At 52.8% G+C, this 19,767-nt stretch overlaps 2 protein-coding genes across 2 annotated transcripts; both read left to right on the top strand.

The window, feature by feature from the left end:
* The first annotated feature begins 547 nt into the window (after nucleotides 1-547).
* LOC110285705 (aldehyde dehydrogenase family 3 member B2) lies at nucleotides 548-9,823 on the top strand. Its single transcript, XM_021152065.2, has 10 exons — nucleotides 548-722; nucleotides 5,814-5,976; nucleotides 6,322-6,432; nucleotides 6,647-6,767; nucleotides 6,877-6,962; nucleotides 7,075-7,156; nucleotides 7,454-7,840; nucleotides 8,224-8,390; nucleotides 8,931-9,030; nucleotides 9,247-9,823. The coding sequence occupies exons 1-10, from the start codon at nucleotides 685-687 to the stop codon at nucleotides 9,429-9,431; spliced, it is 1,440 nt and encodes a 479-aa protein (XP_021007724.2). The 5' UTR covers nucleotides 548-684; the 3' UTR covers nucleotides 9,432-9,823.
* A 5,702-nt stretch (nucleotides 9,824-15,525) lies between these two features.
* On the top strand, nucleotides 15,526-19,101 carry Acy3 (aminoacylase 3). The gene is made up of 8 exons (XM_021151854.3): nucleotides 15,526-15,639; nucleotides 15,855-15,963; nucleotides 16,063-16,317; nucleotides 16,734-16,929; nucleotides 17,158-17,251; nucleotides 17,442-17,549; nucleotides 17,678-17,787; nucleotides 18,747-19,101. The coding sequence occupies exons 3-8, from the start codon at nucleotides 16,082-16,084 to the stop codon at nucleotides 18,960-18,962; spliced, it is 960 nt and encodes a 319-aa protein (XP_021007513.1). The 5' UTR covers nucleotides 15,526-15,639; nucleotides 15,855-15,963; nucleotides 16,063-16,081; the 3' UTR covers nucleotides 18,963-19,101.
* Nucleotides 19,102-19,767: the final 666 nt, after the last annotated feature.

Raw genomic sequence — 19,767 nt, 5'->3', positions numbered from 1 at the left:
TGACATTAATCTCAAAGAGGTTAAATAATTTGACTAGATCTCACATGTAAATAGGAAATAAATAATTTTCCCCATTGAAGCAATCCCCCAATCCCGCTGCCTGCAGAGTCTCCTCCACAACTGCCAGTGCCCTTTTCCCTACTCCATGTGTGTCATTTAGTCACAGGAGAGTGGAAATAAAAGTCCCAAACCTTTTTCCTCTAGACAGGAACATTCTCATTGTGTGTGTGTGTGTGTGTGTGTGTGTGTGTGTGTGAGAGAGAGAGAGAGAGAGAGAGAGAGAGAGAGAGAGAGAGAGAGAGAGAGGTGGAGATGATTTAGCCCTAGGAGGCTTCCTGGAGGAGGTGGTATTGCTGTCAGGAAGCTGACGAGGTTTGTCTTCACCTCTCACCCCCATGACTTTTCTCCTCACTAGCTGACTCCTTTCAGCTTCTCCAGAACATTCAGACGCACAGAGAAGCCTGTACAGCCTGCCATTCCGGTTCCCTAAAGCTGTGCCCAGGAGGCAGTGAGGGAGGGAAGGCGTGGAGTTTAGGAGACAGCTGCCCCACCCACCACCTGTTAGAGCTTCAAGACCAGGCGCTGCACTGCCAGGTAGGGCAAGGCAGTGTGACCCCACCTAGAAAGATCGGCAGAGGCAATTGAGAGCCTGGCTACAAGAGTTGCTGCACATCTGGAGCCAGAATGTCTGCTGCGGAGACAGGCTCGGAGCCCTCTCAGGGGTAGGTGGGGCCTCTGGAACTGGTGGCAAAGGGGCCTCAGTACAAAAAAAAAAAAAAAAAAAAAAAAAAAAAAAAGGCCCTGGGTGGGGGACAGATGTGTTGGGAACAGGATATGGAGTCACGGGTGAGGGGCAGGGCTAGGAGCTGAGGGTTTGAGACCAGCAGTGAGCCTATGTCATTACAACAGGACAGCCTAGGTCATTACAACAGGACCGGAGGCCTAGATCAGAGGTACACAATCATCTGCCTGCTTCTTCTGAGCCTCATGTTCCTGTTACATATAAGAAACACCCAAGAGTCCCAGGACGAGGGGCAAACCTCATCCTGTCTGGAGGAGCTCCATGCTGCTAAGGTGGCAGCCGCACAAGCAGATGGAGACCTGGCAAGGGACACTAGAGCTGCCACCAGGATCAGAAAGGAGGGGACCTCTTGGGAGGCAAGATCAGAGCCGAGAAGTTTGTCTGTCTGTCTGTCTGCCTGCCTGCCTCTCTGTTTGAGTCAGGGTCTCACTGTGTAGCCCTGGCTGTTCTGGAATTAACTGTGTAGACCAGGCTGGCCCCAAACTCACAGAGATCTGTTTGCCTCTGCCTCTGGAATGCTGGTGAGCATTACCACACCCAATCCAGTTTTAGGTTTAAAAAGCTATGTTACCAGTGGGGCACAGTGGTTTATGCCTGTCATCTCAGCTCTCTAAATGTTGAGGTAGGAGAAGCATGAGTTCAAGGACAGCCTAGACTGCGTAGTGAGAAAACAGCGGGGTTGTGGATGACAGAAGGCTTGCCTAGAGTGCATGAGGCTCTGTTTCTGACCCCTAGGACTGAAAACACTGAGTGTAATGGCACATGCCTATAATCCCAGCACTTGGGAGTAGGAGTGAAAGCATGAGGGTCAAGGGTTCTAGGTCATCCTTTGATAGATAACAAATTCAAGGCTACACAAGATCCCGTCATCATCCCACCATCATGCCCAGTGTGATGGAGGGCACACGTCTTTAACACCAGCACTCCAAGGCAGAGGTAGGTGCAGCTCTGTGAGTCTGAGGCCAGCCTGGTGTACATGGAGTGTGCCAGGCCAGCCAGAGCCACATAGTGTGATCCAGTGTCGTTAAAAAAAAATAGTGTTGCTCACTGTAGCTCTGGAAACATTACATTCTCTTGGAAAATCTGGAAGCAACTGAAAAGCATAGAGGAAAGGATAAAAACCATGTGTCTAGAAGCTCAGCATGGTGGCACACATGTCACCTCCATACCCAGAAGCAGGGGGACTGCTTCAAGTTCAAAGTTACAGAAAGAGTACCTGGCTAGCTAAGGCTGTGCAGTGAGATCCACGTCACCACTTCCACACACCTGCCTCACATCAAGCAAAAGCAGCTGGGCATGAAAGCTGGGAAGCCACTGTTGCCAGGCAGAGACAGGGATGCCCCTTGGTTGCAGTGACTAGAGCAGCTCAAGGAGTGAGGTCTGGGTTCAGCGATGCATTCTGCCTCATTAAAGAAAGAGAACTGAGGAAGATAGCAGATGTCAATCTCTGGTCTCCACATGCACCTGCACACACACCTGCATGCATGCAAGCAGTCCCTCATATAAGCACCACACATCTATGCATACATAACTCCTCTACATACACCAAGTGGGATGCATATTGGAACATAGTCATAGTGTTGGTGTAGGAGAGAGCTGTGGGGACTGAAAAACACCCATTGTCTATCAGAAACTTGAGGAAGCTGCTCTCATTTCCTTTCTGTCAATGTGATAAAACACTCTGCCCAGAAGCAGCTTAGAGGAGAAAAGGACTGATGTCAGCTTACAGATCAGAGACCATCACTGAGGGAAGTCAATGTTGGTGCTAACTCAAAGCCAAGGAAATACAACAGAAACCACAGAGGGCTCTGCTTTCTGATTAGCACACAGGCTTATTCTCAGCAAGCTTTCTTACACAGGCCAGGACCACCTATCTAGGGAATGGTGCCACCCACAGTGGGCTAGGCCCTTCTGTATCCACTAACAATCAAGACAACTTCACACAGGCAAATCTGGTCTGGGCAATTGCTCCTTTGTGACTCCCTTCTCAAGTGACCTTAGGCTGTGTCAGATTGACAGTCAAAGCAAACTGGGAAAATCAGCTGGGCTCTTTGAGCTTCACTTTCTCATCCGTATTATGGAGAAATGATATGTACCACAAGGCTTAGATAAGATGAGATATGTACCACAAGGCTTAGATACGATGAGATGATATGTACCACAAGGCTTAGATAAGATGAGACATGCCAGCCCTCTTTCTAAATGCCAGTTCTGCCTTCCTTCCAGCCTTGTTCCCTGTTGTGTGTATGTGGTGTGCACAGAATCCACCCTGGCTCTCCATGAAGCAGGTCCCATCAAGACAACTGTCCCTGCTATACCCCATTTCTCACACTCTGCACCCCGAAGCCTTTGCAGTGCTTCCTGTGTCTTCACTACAGTTAGAGCCTGCATGACAGCTCTCTGGCCTGCCTCCAGAGATGCCTATGCTGCTGATCCTGTATAATTAGACTCGTGCTATGTAGCTGACATGTCAGTCAGTGACAGTCAGCGTGCACAGCAGTAACCCTACAGATTATAACAGAGCAGAGTAGAGTAGGCTGCCCCACATTAAGGAGCCCCAGGGACCTTACTACACCTCAGCTTCAGTCCCAGGGAGGCAGTAGGAAGGATGGACACTGTTAGAACCACAGGCAATGTGACCAGGAGCTCATGGAGCCTGGGCAGGGGCACTGTGAGGGCTGGTGACATGGTGACATGGCACCCCAGAAGGAGCTCTAGGGCATACAGTTTAGGCCAATTGTTCCAGTTGTCCAGGGACTAGGGAACCAAGTAGCCCGAGCCAGGCCCAGGTCCTCCAGGGAGTCCCTGCAGGGAATAGCCCCTGGTCTTCCTGGCTAGGGGTCTAGGTGGGAACTCCTCCAGGTCTGACTGTAAGGAACGAGGGCCTGTGTTCCCCATTCAGGCCTGACAGGAGGTGAGTCTGCTCAGGAAGAGTCCTGCAGGCCCCAGGGGAGGGGGACCTAAATGTGGAGGCCTCAGTTGGGAAATCAGCTGCTGTCTGTCTGTCCTGGGGAGGAAGGTAAGCCTGAACTCTCCTGTCCCCACATTCCTCAGCTGGGACAGCCCCTGAGAGCCTGCAGTGGCTGCTCAGTTTAGCCTCTCGTTCTTAAGAACAGGCTCTGTCCTAAGAGTTCTGTCCACGGGGGCTCCGTTTTAAAATTCTGTTCAATGCCAGGGTTGAGGGGTGTGTGGTGGGGTGGGTGGTGGTGGAACTGTTGTGAGAGTAGCTTTGTCCACAGAGAAGCACTGTCTGCAGAGATGTGTGTCTGGATGTCTTTAAGTAGGATGTTGGCCTGCTGATGTCCAGGGAGGATATAAGTGTCAGGGGGGTAGAACCTCCAGGGCATTCAGTGAGGTGCTGTCCCTGTCCCTCTCAGGGCTGGGAGCAGGTCCCAACTGATATATTTTGTAATGCAGTGACATGATACAGAGGGAGGGGGTGCCTTAGTGGGCCCATGCTGAAGCACCTCCCCCCTTTGCAGGTGTTAGCTATATGATGGGTCTAGTATGAAATGAAGTTTATTTGGGACATGGGAATGGAGTCTGGGGAAGGGAGTAGAGAAAGAAAGGGGAGAGAGGACAGAAATTTAGAGGAGAAAGAAAGGAAGAGGCTGGCCAGAAACACATGGAGAGAGAGATGAGAGAGAGAGAGAAAGAGAAACCGGAACAGTCTTTAATACATGAGTCAGACTCCTAACTGGCTGTTGCTAGGTAACTGTTGGACAGAGCCTAGAGGAAATGCTAACACCAACAGTGCTGCTCCTGTTCACACATTCAAAGCAACACCCATTCCCACCCAACTCACAACACAAGACGCTTGTGTACAGACACTCAGGTGTGAAGAAGCACCCACTGACAGAGAGAGACGCCTTACATGTATGTAGACACTTGAAAATGGGTGCACATGAATACAAACACACAAGCACATGCACACACAGCCATATAAATATCAGCTTCATAGTTGGAGGCAAACCTGGGCTACTGTTATGTGGCAAAACTTTTCCTGGGGTGACAGAACACATATATCTACTCACCTCAGACAGGAATCCCATAACAAAGGAAAGTATGGTTACCACTAAAATTCAACCTGAGGAACTTACAGGAATATGGGAGAGGGGGTCACTTACAGGAGCAGAAATGACTCAAAGACAGCTGCCTCACCAAGGCCCAACCCAGAATGGGTGACAGCTCCCAAAATCTGGAAATCCCACTCAGGAGGCAGAAGCAGGCAGATCTCTGTAAGTTCAAACCTGGTCTCCGGAGCAAGTTCCAGCACAGCCAAGGCTACACAGAGACACGCTGTCTGGGGGTGGGGGTGGGGAACTGGGGAACTGAAGCACACTGCACTACCTGCAGGCAACTCAGGGGTGGGAAAGAGGCCTTTCCAGGTGGCTCCGTTGGTCTCAGTCTCCTCCCGGCAGAGCTGCTCCTCCTGCAGTGTTCTATGGAAAGGGGCTATACTCATTTCCACATATGCTGGCAGGGACACACACACACACAGAGACAGACAGAGAGAGAGAGAGAGAGAGAGAGAGAGAGAGAGAGAGAGAGAGAGGCTGAGGTACATACGTAGCCACTTGAGCTTTGGTGACCTGTGATCGATTGCCAAGGAGAGAACCGACTACAAATCTGACCTCTGACCTTCACACACACATGGTGTGAGTGCCTCGCTTCACGCCCAATAAAAAAATAAGATTTAAAAGAAAAAGAGAGAGAAAACCATGAAATTATTTATTTCAAACAACTACAAACAAAAAGTCATAAAAATAAAACGAAAATCAGAAACACACAGTAACCGCATGTGCATACAACTCCATTATGTGGCCACTGGACCCTATGGTCTTTGGGGGGATATAAAACTCCGGGTTGGAGGATAGGGCTTGGGGAGGATGGGAAAGTAGGGTATGGCTGATGTGTACTGGGAGGCTGCCTCAGGCCCTGGGGTTGATGAAGCTCTACCCCAAGGTTGACAGGAGCACAAACTACCAATGAACACTGTCCTATCCTGCAGGGCAGGCCCCTCTGAGGCCACACTGCACAGCCTGCGGGAGGCCTTCAATGCAGGGCGGACTCGGCCTACTGAGTTCCGGACTGCACAGCTGCGGGGCCTGGGTCGCTTCTTGCAGGAAAACAAAGAGCTGCTGCAAGATGCACTGGCTAAGGATGTGGGCAAGGTACTGTATGGGGGATGAGTGGGGCATCTGGATGGGACAGCTGTGCCCTTGAGGAGCAAGCCTCCCAGTTTATTTAACCCTTGCTCTAAGCACAGACTGCAACATTAGCTAAACACACGGAACACCCCGAGGGGCCGGCGTAACAGCTTAACAGTTGTTACCAAATTGGGAAACTGAGGCACTCAGCGTAAGTTGCTTCCCCAAAGCCTCAGAAGAGGCAGCTGCAGCTCAGGATTAGTCCCATGGGGCAACCACACTGTGTTTATAAGCTCCATGTAATTGTCTCAAGCCTTATCCAAACGGTAGGCCCAGCCCAGCCTTGAACCTGACTTCCTTACCCCACAGTCAGGCTTCGAGTCAGACATGAGTGAGATCATCCTGTGCCAGAATGAGGTGGATCTGGCCCTCAAGAACCTGCAGACCTGGATGAAGGACGAGTTTGTGTCCACCAACTTGGTGAGTCCTGTTGGCTGAGGGATGGTGAGTGAAGGCAAAAGTGGGGTAGCATTCCTGTGCACATTCCTGCCCTTGAGTCCAAAGTAAGCCAGCCTTCTCATGTGGGGACTCCATCACCCAGGCACTGGTGTGTGAGTGTGTGTGTATGTGTGTGTGTGTGTGTGTTAGGGGGGCTCTTACTCATCTGACACCTGTCTATGATTCTGCATCCTAGCTCACCAAACTGAGCTCAGCCTTCATCCGGAAAGAGCCCTTTGGCCTGGTGCTTATCATTGCACCCTGGAATTATCCTGTGAACTTGATGATCATGCCTTTAGTGGGAGCCATTGCTGCAGGTGAGTGGGGTTCTGAGCCCTCCTAGTCTTCCCACAGAAGGCTTCCAGAGGTCCAAGAAGGGTGCAAGCACCAGCCTCCCCTCACTACTTCCCCACTGACTCCTGGCAGGAAACTGTGTGGTGCTGAAGCCATCAGAAATTAGCAAGAACACAGAGAAGGTGCTGGCAGAGCTGCTACCCCAGTATCTGGACCAGGTGAGCATGGCTTTGCCTGCCAAGCAGCTGGCACCCCCACACCCCTGTCCTGGCCAGTGGGGAGGTCCTCCTACCCCGAGTCTGCCTCCTGAGCTATCTTCCTGCCTTGTAGAGCTGCTTTGCTGTGATGTTGGGAGGACCCGAGGAAACTGGGCAACTGCTGGAACACAAATTTGACTATATCTTCTTCACAGGTAAGGAGAGCCCTGTCCAGGACCTGGGGTAGGGGGATAGCAGATAATACAGTGCAAAAGCATTGTGGGTAAGGCCATAGGCTGGGGAAAGGATGAATCAGGAGGTGGAGGTGTCCCTGAGGGTGGCTCTCCAGGCCCTCTGAGATTCTTGGAGATTGGCTTCTGGGTGGTCAGGATGGAGACAGACTCTAGGAGGTAGGTAGAACAGCCCAGAACTTGGGTTGAGAAAGGTCTCTGTGGACAGAGGAGGCCAAAGGTAATGCTAGTTGACCAGGTGCCTCTTGACCATGTTCTCAGGAAGTCCTCGGGTAGGCAAGATCGTCATGGCTGCTGCTGCCAAACACCTGACACCCATCACCCTGGAGTTGGGGGGTAAGAACCCCTGCTATGTGGATGACAACTGCGACCCCCAGACAGTGGCCAACCGTGTGGCCTGGTTCCGCTACTTTAATGCCGGCCAGACCTGTGTGGCCCCCGATTATGTCCTGTGTAGCCAGGAGATGCAGGAGCGGTTGGTGCCTGCCCTGCAGAATGCCATCACACGTTTCTATGGAGACAACCCCCAGACCTCCCCCAACCTGGGCAGAATCATCAACCAGAAGCATTTCAAGAGGCTCCAGGGATTGCTGGGCTGTGGCCGTGTGGCCATCGGTGGCCAGAGTGATGAAGGAGAGCGCTACATTGGTGAGTCTCCTGTCCCTGTCCCTGGCACACAGCCTACCTGGGCTGAGACCCTTCATACTGAAGCAGGCCATGTTGGACCCTGGTTGTCAGCCTCAGCATGACTCCTTGCATCCTTAAGTTAACCTATTCTTGTGCTATAACTGCACCTAAGCCTGTGACTCCTCAATTACAACCCTAGGTCCCACAGCTTTAGACTCACTGAGCTGGGACCCCAGGTGTCTGGGCTTAGATTTCCATTTGCTTTTCATTGTCCCAGGATGTCAGGTCCCTGGACACTCAGACCTTAGAATCCTGAGGTTCAGATCCTGAGTGTGCCCAGTCTGGAACTTTGTTCCCATCCTTACCATGACAACAAGCAAGGCTGTATCTCCCTTTGTCCTCAGCCCCCACAGTGCTGGTGGACGTGCAGGAGACAGAGGCTGTGATGCAGGAGGAGATCTTTGGGCCCATCCTGCCCCTGGTGACTGTGAGAAGCCTGGATGAAGCCATCGAGTTCATCAACCGGCGGGAGAAGCCGTTAGCACTGTATGCCTATTCCAACAACAACCAGGTGGGGCCTCTTGGGGCTGGGCCACAGGGTGGGTGAAAAGGGGACAGACTGGTCACATCCACTGCTTAGAGCATTAGACTAATGCTGCAAGTTTTAACAGATAGCTTGGTTCCATTGAATACTGCACAGACACATGAAGACAGACAGCGTCAGGGCCATAGGTGCCAGGTGTCTATCCTGGCTGGGGCATCCTCTGCTGGCAGTAAGAGGTGTTCTAGGGAGGCCACTCCCCCTTCTGAGCTGTGCAAAATTCCTCATAAGCCAAGATCCTATGAGATTGAAGGACAACACCATTGAGGACCTCACAGGCAGTGCCTGCCTGGCTGCAGTGGGGATCCATCCACTCTCTTTCAGTTATAACCTTCTCATGCTTATAATAATAGGCCTTGTAAAGTGCGCCCCCTAGTGAGTGCTTAAAATAAGGGACTGCTCAGTGTAAGGAGGAGCTGGGGGAGGCAGTGCAGAAGGGAGGACTCTCTAGTCCCCTGGTGGACTGTCAGAACTCACCCACCCACCTTTGCTCACTTCCATCTCTTTCAGGTGGTGAACCAGATGTTGGAACGCACCAGCAGCGGTGGCTTTGGAGGCAACGATGGCTTCCTCTACCTGACCCTACCAGCTCTGCCTTTGGGGGGAGTTGGTGAGTTCCTGCCCCCACTCCCCATCCCAGAAAGTTCTTTGCGACTCCACTTGGATCCAGGCTCTGGGCCTCTTATGGCCTCAGGTTCCCTATCTATAAATCGTTCTTTGATTGCCCTGCGTTTCTCTGAGCTCCCTTGCAAGCTTTGAGCTTCCCAGGCTGGTGAGCGGGGCTGCCCAGGTGCTGCCCTCACACTCTCTCTGTGTGTCCTTGCAGGCAACAGCGGAATGGGCAGGTACCATGGCAAGTTCTCCTTTGACACCTTCTCCCACCATCGTGCCTGCCTGCTGCGCAGCCCTGGGATGGAAAAGCTTAATGACCTCCGTTACCCGCCTTATGGTCCCTGGAACCAACAACTGATAAGCTGGGCCATAGGCTCCCCGAGCTGCACCCTCCTGTGAATGCCACCTTGACTCCTCTCTCCTGCTGCCCTGCCCCAACCTACCTGAGCTTTTAGTGGCTTCCAAGTCCCCAGTGGTTTTTGAAAGGCAGGTGTGTGGCCCAGCCTGTGAATACCCCACTTCTGGAAGGTTTTCTGAATACACCCGCAGCCAGGCAGACGTATACCCCTTTCCATAGCACAGAATCCTCAGCAGCCTCCTGCTCTTCTGCTTAGACAGAGAAGCCCCCTCACCAAGTTTGTGCAGATCTGGCGACTAAGGCAGACTTAATTTGTCAGATCGTAACAGGATCCCAAAAGACAGAGCAGTTGCTCACAACTTCATCCATAGCTAGAGGGTGGCTTTGTCCCACCTGAAGTGACATGATCATGACCTCAAATCAGAATTACTGGTGGAATCTCAGTGTGTTCATTTGTTACTTTCCTGTATTAAATGACCTCACATGGGCAAATTCAAGGAGAAAAGATTTACTATTGGCTCATGGCACCAGAAGGGGCAGACATGACATTATAAAGGTAATTCATAGAATGGCAAGCCAGGAAACAGCATGAATAAGAAGGAAAGCATGGTTGATTAGTTATGTCTGCTCTGGATCCAGGCAGGAGTGTGTAATATGTACTGGCCACATCTCTGCTCCTAGAAAGATGTAATGAGAGGTAGAATATGAAATTTGAAACTCGGGGATAAAGAGATAGCTCAGTGGTTAAAAGCACTGGCTGCTCTTCCAAAGGAATTGTTCCCAGCACCCACATGGCAGCTTACAATCATCTCGAACTCCAGTTCCAAGGCATTCAACACCCTCTTTTGCCTCAGCAGGAATCAACCACACATGTGATGTGCAGATATACATGTAGGAAAAACACTAATACATGGAAAATAACAAAATCTTTAAAAGTGGAGGCTTTGGACTGGGTGTGGTGGCACATGCCTTGAATCCCAGCAGAGGCAGAGACAAGTGGATCTTCGTGACCTTTGTAAGGTTAGCCTGGTCTACAAAGTGATTCCAGGGATATGTAAAGACCCTATCTCAACAAACAAAAACTGAAGGTTTTATCTAAACATGGGGAAACCGAGGCCTTGAGTCAAGACAGGATTGTGTTAAGCTCATGGAGGATGGCGGGGGCAGTGCTGTGGGACTGTTTTGTTGAGGATCGTGGGGCTGGAGGCTGGGTAGACAGGATGCCTGGGCCCTGAGATTGGCCCCTTGTTTTTCCCTGGTCCCCACCCTGAAGCCACTTCCAGTTCCCAGCCTTGGCTATTGGGCTCCTCATCCTTAGACTCACAACAAACCTGAGCTCGTGGCCTGCAGTTGAGAAAATTAAAGAAGTGTGGTGTTAGAAAATTGGGGTGATGGAGTCTCTAGAATGGTACATAGGGGACACAGCAGAGGCACATAGCAGGGGCTTATGGGTGATTGAGAAGAGAACAATAAAGAGAGGAGGTACCTGCAGTGTGGATGATGGCTGGCTGGAGGAGGTACCTGCTTGTGTGGATGAGGGCTGGCTGGAGGAGGTACCTGCAGTGTGGATGAGGGCTGGCTGGAGGAGGTACCTGAGTGTGGATGAGGGCTGGCTGGAGGAGGTACCTGCAGTGTGGATGAGGGCTGGCTGGAGGAGGTACCTGCAGTGTGGATGAGGGCTGGCTGGAGGAGGTACCTGCAGTGTGGATGAGGGCTGGCTGGAGGAGGTACCTGCAGTGTGGATGAGGGCTGGCTGGAGGAGGTACCTGCAGTGTGGATGAGGGCTGGCTGGAGGAGGTACCTGCAGTGTGGATGAGGGCTGGCTGGAGGAGGTACCTGCAGTGTGGATGAGGGCTGGCTGGAGGAGGTACCTGCAGTGTGGATGAGGGCTGGCTGTGACTGGAGGAGGTACCTGCAGTGTGGATGAGGGCTGGCTGTGACTGGAGGAGGTACCTGCAGTGTGGATGAGGGCTGGCTGTGGCTGGAGGAGGTACCTGCAGTGTGGATGAGGGCTGGCGGTGGCTGGAAGAGGTACCTGCAGTGTGGATGAGGGCTGGCTGGAGGAGGTACCTGCAGTATGGATGAGGGCTGGCTGGAGGAGGTACCTGCAGTGTGGATGAGGGCTGGCTGGAGGAGGTGCCTGCAGTGTGGATGAGGGCTGGCTGGAGGAGGTGCCTGCAGTGTGGATGAGGGCTGGCTGGAGGAGGTGCCTGCAGTGTGGATGAGGGCTGGCTGGAGGAGATACCTGCAGTGTGGATGAGGGCTGGCTGGAAGAGGTGCCTGCAGTGTGGATGAGGGCTGGCTGTAGCCGGATGAGATGGTCAGATGATGAGAGTGGTAGCCGAATGCATGGGGGCAGGTGAGTGACAGGTTTGGGAGTCACCCTGGGGCTCCAGTGGGGTCATGTGGGACCAGCTGTAGGTGCTGGGCCCACAGTGGTCTTTAGGTACTAGAGAGACCATAAGAAAGTAGACAATATGGGTGCATCTTCCTTCGTTCATCCCAGGGCATTCGGTTTGTAAGAAGAAGCCATAGGGCAGTACTGGAGTGAGAGCTGAAGGGACTGACGACAGAGAAGGTGCTGGAAAGGCAGAGCATGCAGCAGGACCCCCTGGGGTGGAGTGGGAGGTCATGTCTGATTGTAGGCAGGGTTTAGGTAGAGGCATATATCTGTGTCAGGCCATGGCAAGCAAGTGGCCTCCTGCCTTGTGTGAACTGTGTTAGTGTTTTGTTTTGTTTTGTTTTGTTTTGACAACTTGACATAAACCAGAGTCACTTGGAAAGAGGAAACCTCAACAGAGAAAAAAATCTCCATCAGATTGGCCTGTAGGCAAGTCTGTGGATCCTTTTCTTGATGAATAAGTCTCATGGAGAAGGCCCAGCTTGCTGTGGGTGGTTCCATCCCTGGGCAGTTGGTCCAGGGGTGGGTAAGGAAGCAGGCTGAACAAGCTATGGGGAGCAAGCCCATAATCAGTACTCCTTCATGGCTTCTACTTCAAGTTCCTGCTATCAGGTTCCTGTCCTGACTTTCTTCAGTGATGGATTTGTGTAGCCCTGCCAACCCTTTCATTCCAAGGAGCTCTCGTCATGGGTCCTTTATCACCGCCTCATTTAAAAGCAGGATGCTGTCCCTTAAGCTGTTACAGCTTCAGCTCCTGACAGGCAGCAGCAGCACCAAGTTCTGAAAGTCTGACCTAACACAGTGCAGAGGCAAAGGCAGAGCTGTTCCCTGTGGGGGTGGGGGTGGGGCGAGTGCCTGTGGACCCAGAGGGTTCTCAATGGCCTCCGGAGGACTACAAAGAGATGTCCCATGCTTCTCTGCCCCAGCATGGCCACTGAAGTCTATTCCTATCCAAGTATTTGTTCTCTAGAAAGCAGACACAAGAGGACAAAAGCCAGCTCTGTCTGCCTGCCTTGTCCCCAGTAAACAGCCAGAGTTGTCCCTGCCTGGTTTCTGAATCGAATTAATAAGGCAGGTGTGGGAGGGCTGAGGGGCAGAAAACAGTCACCGCTCAGCTGCCTCCTCTCTCTCCCTCCCCCCAACTAGCCATGCATCCCTTGAGAAGAGGGAAAGTGTCCCCACGAAGACATCATCAAACCCAGGTCCTAGACCCTGGTCAGTCCACACGTGGCCTGGCCACAAGGCTCCTGGTCAGTCCACACGTGGCTTACTTTCCAGGTCTCCATTTCCATTTGGGCCCTCACCCTTCTCAGGTGTGGTGCTGGCTAGACTCCTCTCCACACCCCTTTCCCATCTCCCCAGGGCCTTTCTTCGCCCCTTCTCCAGGTGGAAGCCATGTGGTCTCTTGGCTGATCCCTGGCACAGCCTCATGGGTCCTTCTTTTCCTGGCTCAGTCCCCAGGGCTGGCTTCCACACAGCATCCAAAGCTTTTTCAAAGCAAGACAAATCCGACTGTCACCCACCAGCCCTGGGAGGAAAACACCAGCCCTGAGAGGGGCCATCCCAGAAGAAAGCTGGAGGATCGGCTACATGACACACGCTCATGTCCCCAGTGTCACCTTGGGATTCACTCAGGGAGATGGCAGGTCATTTGTGAAGGACAGACAGAGATGGGAGTCTGGAGAAGAGCTGGTAAGACAGTGGCCAGTGTCATTTCTTGAGGGCTCAGCAGACCAGGCACAGGGAACAAGGTTGTCAGACTTTACCAAGATATGACAGGCAGGCCAGAGGAGCTGAGCAGACAAAAGGAGCCACAGCCTGATCAGGAGAGTGGAGGATCAAGCCTGGGACTTCAAACCCACTGGGTCCACGATTCTCAGGCATGGATCTCAGGCCACAGACCCTCTTGGATCAAGATTTACAGCTTGAGGGTACGGTGGCAGTAGCTTAGTTCAGATGCATTTCTGGGCCTCAGTTTCCCTAACTAGAGAGATGCTGGGCTCCAGCCCTTGCTTACCTCGGGATGTTCTTGCTCTCCTGTACTCCCCACTGCTGTCTTGAGCTCAGGGCTGCCTCACCCTCACTTCCCATGCAGGATCTAAGGCCCAGGGAACACGCTGCCTCTCTCCAGGTGACACAGCTTGTCAGAAGCCATCTCTTCCCTCAGGGGTCTAATTCACTGTGGCCTCCACAGAGCTGAACCTCCTGGCAGGAAGGGTCCTGAACCCTCCCACCCCCCATAAACAGCCAAGTTGCAAAGCAGTTCCTGTTTGCAAGGCCCTACGGGAGTCATCAGGACCCCAGCAGCTGGGGTGGTGGTGGTTGGGGTGGGGGGCTTCAGACTGACCATCAAGGCTTCAGGCTGGAGCAGGGCAGGGTCCCTGAAGGAGACAGGGTACTCACCCCCTGCCACCTGCAGGGCTTGGTAAACAGCCCCAAGAGCTGTTGACAAAAGATTCATGGCCTTCTGTATAGACCTTAGGAAGGTCTCAACCCTCTCTCCACTGATGCCTCAGACTGCAGAAAAGGTGCCCAGGGCCACACTTCATGCTTCTAGCTCTTTGCTAAAGGACAGCTGGCAGGCCTCGTGAGAACAAAGGTGAACCACAGGGCTCCACTGAACCCACAGTGACAGTGCCATGGGGTGGGGGAGGGTAAGAGAGCAGACTCAGGCTAGAGTGTGATCTAAGCAGCTTTGATAAGGTCGCCACCCAGAATGTCCAAACTGTCTTGTAAGCTTGGATCTACAGTGAGAGTGATTTAGTTCCTGCAGGATGCCAGGACATCCTGGGACACAAGGCCTGACCTCGGAGGCCAAGTGCAGTCAGTAGGCATAGTTAATCCGATGGTTCAGTGGGCTGCATGGTTCACTGCCTCTTTCCTCAGCGACCTCTGAACAGTGCTTGCCTCCTGCCAGAGGACAGCTGAGCTCAGTAGGAGGGACAGCTGAGGGTCAGGGGACCAGGACTTCCCCAGGACCCCCATGGAGGTCTCAGGGAATGCAAAGGATCACTCTGTCCTCCAGTTCCAACTGTCCCCTGTGTTCAGAGTACCCTTTGCTCCTCTGCTGAGCCTCAGTTTCCACATCTGTAGACTGGGCCTGAGGGTTGTTTCCCAAAGCAGAGTAAACAAAGTCATTTCAGTTACAGTGTCCTTGAAGGCCATCACAAAGACCAGGCAAAACATTTTGCGGTTTTGTTTGAAGCATCAGTGAGCTGTAAGATTTGAACCTCATAGATCACAGCTTTAAATAGGTGGGCGGTGGGCTGCAAAGCCAGGCTGGTGCAGAGGGAAGGTAGCAGGGAAGAGGGCTACTGTGGCCAAAACCAAGTCACTGCCCACTGTTGTCTGCCTTAAGTAGCCTCAGGGAAAGCACCTCTCTGCATGGATCGGAGTGGACACCAGGCAGGCCTTGTCTACCCTTGAGAGACCAAGCAGTGGACCACCGGTACTCATCAGTCAGCAAATCCAAGTCCTTTCTGAGGACTGGGAGACATGGTTCCAGGTCGGGAATCTCTGGGCAAGTGCAGCTTCCAGCAGAAGTCCCCAGAGACCCTTGCAAGTAAAACTGTCCCCATTCCCGGAGAAAGAGGCAAGGGCAAGGACAGGAACCTGCCCCAGAGACCTGGACCCATTAAGCTGATGGGAGTGGGGGCGGAGCTTAGGGGATAGGGGTGGGGCCCTGCGAACTTTGGCTGCTTGGCTCCCAGCCCAGCCTCCCGCCTCCAGTTCTCGGCCTACTTGGCACAAACACTTCCTGCCAGTGGCCTGCGGCCCTGTAAATACAGCCACCTAGGAGGTGGACACATTAGGCCTGTGGCCTAGGGAAGCCAGGCTCGTACCAGCAGGTAAGAGGCTCTGGCAGAGGCTCCCGACCAGATCAGAGGAGGGTGCAGAGGTGGCCTGAAACCCAGACACTTGCTGCACAGCTTAGGGGGTGACAGTCTTCTCCCCTGGAAAGCTAGGCATTGGTTTAACCATCTATAAAATAGTTCTGTGGTGACAGTGGTGTGGGTGGGAACAGTCGACCTTCTGAATGTCTGAGTCCTCCTTCTCAACTTAGGTCCTCAGAGAGAAAAGTGGGGAGAGCAACATTCCAGAAGAGGGACTGAGGTTGCAAGGGGGAACAAAAATTTGGCTGCTGGTGTCTTGAACTTGGCTTCTGGGTACAGGTGGGTCACAGTTGGCATCCCCCTGCCTCAGACTCTTCTGTGGGGAGCTCACCCTACTGTCCAGGCTCTGAATACTTAGGCTCCACATCTCTTGTGCAGTTCTTCCCCACACTGGGAGATGTCCTCCCTGCCTGGGTCCCGGGAGCCCCTGCTCCGCGTGGCTGTGACTGGAGGCACCCACGGGAATGAGATGTGTGGCGTCTACCTGGCTCGGTACTGGCTACAGAACCCAGGGGAGCTACAGAGACCCAGCTTCTCAGCCATGCCGGTTCTGGCCAACCCAGCAGCCACAGCCGCCTGTTGCCGTTACCTGGACTGTGATCTCAACCGCACCTGCACCCTCACCTTCCTTGGGTGAGTACCCTCGGCCAGGCTGGCCGGTCCACAGACAGGTACTAGCATCCCTATAGACTGGTCACAGTGGCTAGCGAGGCATCTCTGTCTTTTCTCAATGACCATCTGGTTTAGCAAGATCCAGATCGATGTCACCTCTTCCAGGAAGTCTGCCCTGTAGGCCAGACTCTTACCAGCTGGAGTGAGACATACATGGGGAACAGGACCAACATGTCAGCTTCAGATTACTGGAGGCACAGAAAAAGACTGGGGTGAAGGTGGGACTACATGGAGCATCCAGCCTGACCAAGAGAAGTCAGGGAAGGCATCTTGTAGGATGCCCTTCTCCCCTTCTTCCCCACCAAAAGTGAGAAGTTAGCCAAGGAAAGGGAGACTGAGATGATGGGGACTGATGTCCCCCATTCCTTTCCCCACAGTTCCACCGCTACCCCCGATGACCCGTACGAAGTGAAAAGAGCCCGAGAGTTGAACCAGCTGCTGGGTCCCAAGGGCACAGGCCAGGCTTTTGACTTTACCCTAGACCTGCACAACACCACAGCAAACACTGGAGTCTGCCTCATCTCTGAAGCCTCCCACAACTCCTTCAACTTGCACCTGTGCCACTACCTACAGGTGGCCCCTAGAGGGAAGGCAGGAGGGCGGGGAGGGGGCAGGGGGACCAGTGCCACCTGAGGTACTCCAGACTCGCCGCCGTATCCACCTCTTTTCCTTCCAACCAAGGAAAAGAGGTGGGGCAGGGTGGACGACCCTCTGCCTCCTGCACACTGCTTTTCCCAGCGTCAGTGCCTAAGTTTCCCCTCAAGAAGGCCTGGGTCCTGACTGGTGCCTCTCACCCCACAGCGGCAGAACCCGGGGATGCCCTGCCGCCTCTTTCAGTATGAGCCAGCTGGGACGGAGACCTTCAGCGTGGAATCTATATCCAAGAATGGAATCTGTGAGCTGATGGGTGGGGGAGGAGAGTAGGAGGAGTAGGCAGGGAGGGGGAGGACTCAGGAGGGGCAGAGTTAGGAAGGGTAGAAAAGAAGCAGAATCGAGACAGAGGTGGGGGGTAGGGGATAGGAGGACTCACCTACCATGGCTAGGCCTGGGCCGTTTGCCTGACATCTCCTTTTCTGGCCCCCCAGGTCTGGAGATAGGCCCACAGCCTCAGGGCGTGCTGCGGGCCGACCTGTTCTCCCAGATGCGAGCTCTGGTGGCGTCCATTCTAGACTTCATTGAGCTCTTCAACCAAGGTGAGACCCTCCAGTAGCTTTTCAGGAAAACTGAGGTCTGAGGAAAGGGTTGGCTTCTGGAAACCAGAGGGACAAGTGGTCACACACAGCCTGTGTGTGTGACCCACAGCCTGTGTGGTCACACACAGGCATGGACTTCCCCGCCTTTGAGATGGATATCTACAGGAACTTGGGCAGTGTGGACTTCCCACGCACCACAGATGGTGACCTGGCTGGCACTGTGCACCCTCAACTGCAGGTTGGTGTTGTGGGAGCTGGGGTGGGGGTACCCAGAACATCCGACTGAGCCCCTCGTAGAATCCTGAGCTGGATGAGAAGTTGGTGCAGTCCATACCTGCACCTAGAGCCCCACCCCGAGCCTGGCATTTGGAGCAGCTGAAATCTTCACAGTGGAGTAGGGAGGCTGGTGGATGCTGCCCTCTCTTAATAGGAGAAGCCAAGGGGAGGAGACAGGACACAAGTCACCTGCTTAGAAGTACAAGTATTGTTTTTCCATGGATATGTGAGTAGCTCCATGCCTGGGAGCTGCCTGTCCACAAGGGGGCGCTGTTAAACAGGCTCTTGTGCAGTCCTATAGCCTTTTTCTACAGCAGTCTTAGTAGTTTTAATCTCATTTATGACATCTGTGAGAGAATCCTAAGCCAGACCTGCCCATATGCTTTGCAAATGATGTGTAACAACAGTTATTTTAGAGATTTTACTTTAAAAAATATAAGCATGTTCAGTATTTTGTCCAAGAAGAGAGAGTGTGTACAGGAGTGATTCTGATAAGAGTATTTCTTTTCTTTTCTTTTCTTTTCTTTTTTTTTTAAAGATTTATTTATTTCTGTGAGTACACTGTTGCTGTCTTCAGACACACCAGAAGAGGACATTGGATCTCATTACAGATGGTTGTGAGCCACCATGTGGTTGCTGGGAATTGAACTCAGTACCTTCAGAATAGCAGTCAGTGTTCTTAACCGCTGAGCCATTTCTCCAGCCGGAGAGTATTTCTTGATGATGTCATAGCTATTTTAATTTGCATAGAACACACCATGATGTTCTTGAAACAGCAAAATCATCCTGGTGACACATTCCCCAGAACTAATCTTGTCTCTAAGCAGTGCTCCTTGGCAAGGGTAGAGTTACTCCCTCCTGGGGATGGGGGTCGGGGAGAGGTCATGACCCCAGCAACCTTGGCCTTGGCTCTTCTCCCAGGACCATGACTTTGAGCCACTGAGGCCTGGTGAACCCATCTTCAAGCTGTTCAGCGGAGAAGACGTACTGTATGAGGGGGACTCCACTGTGTACCCTGTGTTCATTAATGAGGCTGCCTACTATGAGAAGCACGTGGCTTTCCTGAAGTCTGAGAAGATCCGAGTCTCAGTGCCTACCCTGCTGGAGTTGACCCCCCGCTCCACCCAGACTCCCTAACCCAAATCATACCTGGCCTGATCTCAGTTTTTCTATCTGAACAATGGGTCCCAAGCCCAGGGTCCCCTATCTCACTCTGGACACCATATCCCTTTCCAGACAACTGATCTCATTATATAAAATAGACTGCGCCCCAAAATTGACAGTTCTTGTTCTTTGCCCAGCTTGGGCTTTGACTAGGGAGGTGGATGGGGGAGGGGAGGGATGTCCACAGGACCACACATGCACCTTTTTTTTTTTTTTGGTTTTTCGAGACAGGGTTTCTCTGTGTAGCCCTGGCTGTCCTGGAACTCACTTTGTACGCCAGGCTGCCCTCGAACTCAGAAATCCGCCTGCCTCTGCCTCCCGAGTGCTGGGATTAAAGGCGTGTGCCACCACACCCGGCACGCATGGACCTTTACATGTGGGCATACTGAAGGAGAAACTGGAGGAAGGGCCAGCTAATGTAACCTTGGATCTGGGGCCAGTGATAGCCATCTCTGTGCCTGTATTTGGCCGGATATCCTGGGGATAAAGAGAGACCCTCCATGTGGAGGAAGACCTGGAAATGAACTTCCAGGACCTGGGGGGTGGGAGGTCCCCATCCTCCTACTGGCATGTGCCCATGTAAATGTAAACAGCTGGGCTTGCCCAGGTTTGTGCCTACCCGGGTATGTGTGTGGTCCCAAGAGTCCTGGGCCTGCAGTGTCCATTTGAAGCAATCTGCATAGCTAGGCACATGGCCCAGATGTGAATTTCCAGGGGCTCAGGGGAGTTGGATGCAGACGGGGTACACCCAGGACAACTGTCCAGCTGCAAGGGTACT

Source organism: Mus caroli, unplaced genomic scaffold (genome assembly GCF_978045245.1).
Source record: "Mus caroli unplaced genomic scaffold, Mus_caroli_1 scaffold_20, whole genome shotgun sequence".
Taxonomy (NCBI): Eukaryota; Metazoa; Chordata; class Mammalia; order Rodentia; family Muridae; genus Mus; species Mus caroli.
This window is presented reverse-complemented; position numbering and strand designations above follow the sequence as displayed.